A 6,355-nucleotide genomic window follows, 5' to 3' on the forward strand; every position below is an offset into this window, starting at 1 on the left:
GGGACAGAGAGCGAAATGAGAGCGGTTGGGGAAAAAAAAAAGCTGAATCATTTATTTGAAAGGTCTACATGCCTGGACAGGACAACCACCATGGCAAAGAGGTCAATGGCACAGTCTGCGACTCTCTTCAGGACGAACTGTTCATCTGGAAAAGGAAACTGACTTATCACAAAGTTATTACACCATCACAAAACACAGATAAGAGGACTCCTCTTGACTGGCAACAAACCAGTGTGATACCATACAGCATGACTTTCTGTGCACAAATCTTCTTCTCTACTCTCATACAAGTCACACAAGTCTGAAATGACTCGACCTCCAGCAGAAACAGAAAGTTACCATGTGGGGATTTTCTCCAGAAGCTCTTTTAACCAACTCCCACAAGATTTTCCTCTCACCATCACACACACTCACCAATGATCTTCTTGCCATGTTTGATCAGCAGCTCCTCAATGACTGCACCAAACTGTTCAATGGCTTTAACGGTCTAAAAAAAAAGGTGCACACACACACAATGGTCTAAGAAACATGAGACATGATGAATGAAGTGTACATCAGGCAACAGCAGAAAATTCTTCTATCATACCAAGAGCAAAAAAAACCTTTCACTGGGACACCCCCTCCGTCTAAGTGTAACGTACCAGTTCACCGCTCTGCGCCAGCTCAGGGTGCACGGTTCCCTGGAGAGTCAGACCTGTACCCAGACCTGCCCTCCTACAACGATATCAGATCAACATGGTTGAGGATGGGCAAATCAACTCAGCCAGCCCTCCATCGGTACACAATCAAACAATGACAATGACGTTGACATGACAATCATTAGAAACAGTTCTGTAACAAGAAGATTTGTGGCAGGTGGGGGTTTCTGCAGCTGCTTCAGCTGTCCATCGAGCAGCTGTAGAGTACACTGGCACCTTCACGTCAGGACCAACAAGGGCTGCAACTGACCTCTGATGTATTTTCAGATATTCAGAAGATGAGAAGCATTGTGTGGCTGGTTGGCTGTTACAATGACTACTAGAACTACTAGACTTGAACATTTGCTAGGCGGCAGTCGGAGCTGATTACAGAATGTACTTTGCTGCCCACAGCAACTGTTGTTATTCCAGCTTCAGTATTGTGTCATCAGTGTCTTTAGCTAGGAGACATCATGTCCTGTCCCATTTTCACCGGAGTCTAGTTCCCTGGCAGCAATTTCTTACAATCTGCAAGTGCTAACTTTGAGTATGCGGTGGCGTGCAGGTCAGGTGTGTCAAAATTAAAACATGCACAACTCTTCTTCAATACAGCATTTTCCACCCACTAAACATCTGGCTAGCTTATCATGATCAAACCACAACCACACTGATGATGAGAAGACAGCAGGTGAATACAGCACTGCGCACTGGAGGAGAGCTACGCAACGTTGTGGTTGATGAGGTTTGACTGCTGTGATGTGCACCAGAGCCCAGCATGAGCATAAGACAGCCCTAGGCTGTAGCAGTTTTCTAAAGTTCAGAGCTGAGTGCTTTTGGCAGTAAAGTCTTAAAGTGCTGTTAGAGGAGTGGGGCGGATGCAGCGGAAGGACAAACACAGACAAATGAGCTGCATTAGAGTACAGTAATAAAGGCAGGAACTGAAAACACCAATATCCTGGAAATGTGATCTTTTGGTTTATAGACAAACAAATTAGTGGATTATGCTCCGGTATCAGCTGCAAACTGGCACAATCAAGGATGGAAGTGAAACTGCATCCATCATGAAGTGTGCATTATAAGGGAAGTCCCCGTCCCCCACCACGCGCTATAACACTTCCTGAGCCACCGACAGGCAGACAGAAATAGAATGAGTAGTTTGCAACCTTTTGGCTCTCTTGGCGATTTCTCCTGTGAGCAGCCCGGCGTTGCCAAATGGGTTCTTCAGCGCGTTCTGCAGGCTCTTCAACTGGTTACCAGCATTCTGCAACAAAGCAGAAATGACTTGTGACCAATGAAGAAGTGGTTACTTTGACTACTTCTTGCACCATTTGAGCTGATGGTATAAAGTCATAGGCTATACTGTAATGATCTGGCCCTTTCTCTGGAGGTTTGACAATGCACCAAGTATTAGGAGACAGACTTAAGATTCTGATTCTTGATATAATCTTACAGAAGTTGATTTTTGATCACCCATTTTTAAACCTACAAGATGTTGCAGCACCTTTTAGATCACATAGGAAACACTGTTCAAGTTTCAGGCAGCAAGCAAAAATCACTTCCTCTCCACAGAACGTCTGTAGCTTTCCATACACACATTATCAAATCACCAGAGATGAGTCTGAGGAAGACAATACAAAGAAATGTTGTGTTACCTGGAAGCCATTGAGGGCCACAAAGAGCCTCAGGATGTCATTGGTGCCCTCAAAGATTCGGAAAATTCTCAAATCCCTCAACACCCTCTCTAGTCCAGCGTCCTGTGGAAACAATGACCTATGAGTCCTTTCTTTAAATGAAATCTTACGCTAAATAAATGTGCAATAATCACAAAGAACCCACAATTTATTATTAAGCACTGACTGAATATAATGAGAATATTCTGCTCTGAAATTCACCCTTTAATTGGGACAATTCTATGGTAAAGCCACATGCCTGCACTAGCTGAGCAAACAACAGGAGGCCATGAGCTGCGCTACGTATCATATCTTACACAGAGGGGACATTCTGATCTCTCAGAACAGCAGCAGACAACAGGCGGTGACTTAACTTCCTTGTTGAAGTGAAACCGAGTTAAAATAATTAAACGCAACTTTAAGTGAACAAAATTACAGAACATCTGCACAGTGCACAACATAACAGCCTCCAATCAGTGCAGTTCTGAAGCTTAAAAAGTCCAACTGCTGCTGACTCTGTGAGCATTTCTCAAGTTGTAAATTGTTCTGCTGTTAAGCTAAATTGCACTTGTTATTTTGTCCACCACATGTATATAAGTGCTTGCAGAGTACAATCTGGTACACCAGAGTTGCCAACTCCGCAGTTAGTGCTTTAAAGTGTTGTTCCATGACTGGGCATACTTTCCACTGTACCGAGAGCCTGGAAAAGCAGCACGCCTGCTCGAGAGGATCCCTCCTGCATCATCTGCAGTAGTTGTCCTGATATTGACTGGCAGTGTGAATGAATGTGGTGCATTATAGCAGCCTTTTTGTAAGCTCCTATAGCCAAAGGAGCTGCCGTTTTGGGACTAGAAGTTCCTAAGTTCCTGGACTCACTTATTCCTGCTTATAGTTAGCCACCTAAACTTCTAACACTGCTCTTTTATATTGTGAAATAGTTGCTTTAGTAACTTGTCTCTGCCTTGTGAAACTGCACGTTGTGTGGCGGTATCTGCTTCCAGCCAGCAATAAACTAATTATTTGAAATTTTTAACAGGCAAACATACAAACTTCTAGAATCTAATTTTCCCATGCAGCTTCTCTGATTTCGTTGAGTTTCTATGCAACGGGATGTAGACTCAGCACTCACCTTCATGAAACCCATGCCACCCATAACCTGAATGCATTCGTCAGTAACGGTCCACGCTGCTTCCTGTCAGAGTTTAAAAGAAAAAAAAAAAAATAGTGAGCATTTCCTGTCACATACGCAGTCATCTTAATTTAGTAATCAAGCCTTCAGGCATTGACTTCCTCTGTCATCTAAACATGATGAAAGAAGTGCTGTGTGCCTTTTAGTGTAAGCAAGCATAAAACATACGGAGTAGAAAAGTAGAGCCAAAAGGATGCTAAACTTTCAAAATGCCTCCCTGGCTACCATAACAGCTGGTAGCAAAGGCAATTAAGCCCAGTCAGCCAGGCATCATGGGAACCTCTGGGCCTCTGGTACACATGTTAAACCCATTAAACTGTCAGGTTGTAAGTTCCTACAGAGGCAAAGATCTTGCTGATGGCAGCTTCTGTCTGGAATTCAGTTGCTCCACTGTCCATGTTGCCGCTGATCATGTAGGCCATTGACTGCAGGAAAACGATACAAAAGTCATGTCAGCACAAATTTATAACAACCTGGATGGTCTGTGCTAAAGAAATGTTCAGCATCAGTGCACCACAATGCAAAGATTATACATTGTGTAGTGAAATTTCATGAGAACATGTGCTTTGCTAAGTAAACCAGAAAGGGGCTGTCAGGCAGGAAATGAGTACAAAAATCTACTTGAAACACAGGCTTTGTAGTACGTATAAGACAGCCAGAAAACAGAAGGATAGTGCAGATTTTGCTGCACAAATGTTTTAGACTGCAACAGGAAATAACACCTGATGTTAACAGATAGTGTATGTTGCTTTTATGAAAATTGCTGGGGTTTAAGCAGAAAATTCACTGTTCAGGCATCAGACCTCTGTGACATACTGCAGCAGAATCATGCGGGCTATCTTCTCCTGGATGATTCCATAGTTGTGGATCTTGTTTCCAAACTGGGTTCTGTTGGCTGCATGATCAACCTGATGAACAGAGGGAAATGCCGGTCACCATCACACAATACCAGGCTGCATGTTATTACAGCATTGCACAAACAGAGTTGGGAAATATTTTAGTTCTGAACTTCCTTGTACTTTAAGACTATAAGACAACTTTTAGCAGCCAGTCCTGGTGAAATATTGCTGCTGTCTAGTGTTTGTGCAATGAGAGGAAGTTTGGTGGGGTGGCATGCTAAGGGGGCGAGACCAGACAAAAGCCCTGACAGAAGCAGTTCATTGTGACCACATTGATACCACAAAGCCTGAAAATAAACAACTGAAGTGAAACTGGAGTATGCTGAAAACCCAAACTGTTAAAGAAAAAAGTTGTTATGAACAAGTGGAACAGCTCAAGAGGTGTCATTTATACCCACTGTCACGAGATAATGTTATGTACAACAAATGTGTTTCCATCCCCATTTACTATGACTAGTGTATTGTCTAGCAGAAAGACAGTAGAACAATAACACAGTGATGAGTTGGTGCTAAACACTCTGTTCCTACTTTCAGCAGAGTTACACATTTCTACTGCATCTCAAAGAGAATCTGCTGCTTCTCCATCTTTTAAGTTACACATTGAATTTTTGCTCTACAGTAGACAAAGGATTGGTTCTTAAATTCACAGTGTTCCACTGACACAGATTTGAAATCAATTAGTAACCAATTATAAATTTTGACTTAGTCACTTGTCTTGAAATCTTAAAAATACAACATCCATCCCTGCATCAACTGCTTTGCAAGCCAAAAAAATGAAAGGTGATTATTGCACTTTGGCACATTTACTATGACTTCAGAGGAGCATAACCACCAATATGCAACTACTGTGTTGACTCACGTTTCTCAGCACAGTTCATAAAGCCTGTCCTATCTGTGTCACACATGAAACTACAACTCTATCTGTATTATGAAAACTTCCAAATTATTGCATTTAAGAGAGTTATCTTTTTAGGCTATTACTGATACGAGAACATCAAAATCTGGAAACATGCTCAATCCACAAAAACGTGACCACAGCTAACGTGAGTCTTTAGCACCTGTAACCCTCGGCAGAGAGTTGCATACAAGAAACAGGAGAGTGCTACAAGACAGGAATTTCCCACAAACCCACAATGAGGGAAATACATGACTGAAAGTGGAGGTGTAACACAGACAACACAGAGAGGAAGCAATTCAGCACGTATAGAAACAAAGCTCTAAGTGGAAACTAGAGTGTCTGCATTATAATAACCTCTACCACTCAAGGCACCGTTTCTGGGTGTTGGTACTCACGGCTTTGGTGATGGCTGCCTTCATGGTGCCGGAGAGCGCAGCTGCCATGCCAAATCGCCCATTATTTAGGATGTTCATGGCCACCTTGAAGCCTTCGCCCACCTCGCCCAGCACGCACTCGGCTGGCACGCGAACACTGTCAAAGTAAACCTCGGCTGTGTTGGATGCCTTGATGCCCATCTTCTTCTCTGGAGGGCCGCTGTGAGTGAGAAGATGGGGCAAGAGAGTTTCCAAAAAGTCTACAAAGGGGAAACCTTCCAACTTCTAACAAAAACACAAAATTACAGCTCAAAGACATCAGAGCTTATTGACAGTCAGTTAAGAGGAGTCTGCTCACTGTGTCACTCCCCCAAAGCTCTTCTCCACAATGAAGGCTGTGATCTTGTCCTTCATTTCCCCAGTCTTGGGATCCTTCATGGGTGTCTTGGCAAATACTGTGAAGATCTCAGCAAGGCCTCCATTACTGCCAGAAGAAAAAGGTTAACAGATAAGGAAAACACACAAGCAGCTTTTAGCAATGACACTGTGCTGCTGGACATGCCGTACGATGCCGCCCTCTTGTGGTGAAAGTAAGAAAAACCGTTTGTGTGTACTACTACTTCATCCTCACCTGATCCAGAGCTTGCT

General features: G+C 43.2%; 1 protein-coding gene across 2 annotated transcripts in view; it reads right to left on the reverse strand.

Moving 5' to 3' along the window:
* Nucleotides 1–6,355, reverse strand: part of acadvl (acyl-CoA dehydrogenase very long chain) — a 13,603-nt gene that overhangs the window by 3,071 nt on the left and 4,177 nt on the right. For both annotated transcript variants that reach the window (XM_020611329.1, XM_020611327.1), the window contains exons 9-19: nt 6,339–6,355; nt 6,066–6,191; nt 5,729–5,927; nt 4,340–4,444; nt 3,875–3,961; nt 3,477–3,539; nt 2,330–2,431; nt 1,841–1,938; nt 642–714; nt 415–487; nt 73–145 (exon numbers count right to left, since the gene is read on the reverse strand). The exon at nt 6,339–6,355 is cut by the window's right edge and continues 95 nt beyond it. In XM_020611329.1, the coding sequence (XP_020466985.1) occupies nt 73–145; nt 415–487; nt 642–714; nt 1,841–1,938; nt 2,330–2,431; nt 3,477–3,539; nt 3,875–3,961; nt 4,340–4,444; nt 5,729–5,927; nt 6,066–6,191; nt 6,339–6,355 (1,016 nt within the window). The remainder of the gene's footprint in view (nt 1–72; nt 146–414; nt 488–641; nt 715–1,840; nt 1,939–2,329; nt 2,432–3,476; nt 3,540–3,874; nt 3,962–4,339; nt 4,445–5,728; nt 5,928–6,065; nt 6,192–6,338) is intronic.

Source organism: Monopterus albus, unplaced genomic scaffold (genome assembly GCF_001952655.1).
Source record: "Monopterus albus unplaced genomic scaffold, M_albus_1.0 scaffold112.1, whole genome shotgun sequence".
In the NCBI taxonomy this organism is placed as follows: domain Eukaryota; kingdom Metazoa; phylum Chordata; class Actinopteri; order Synbranchiformes; family Synbranchidae; genus Monopterus; species Monopterus albus.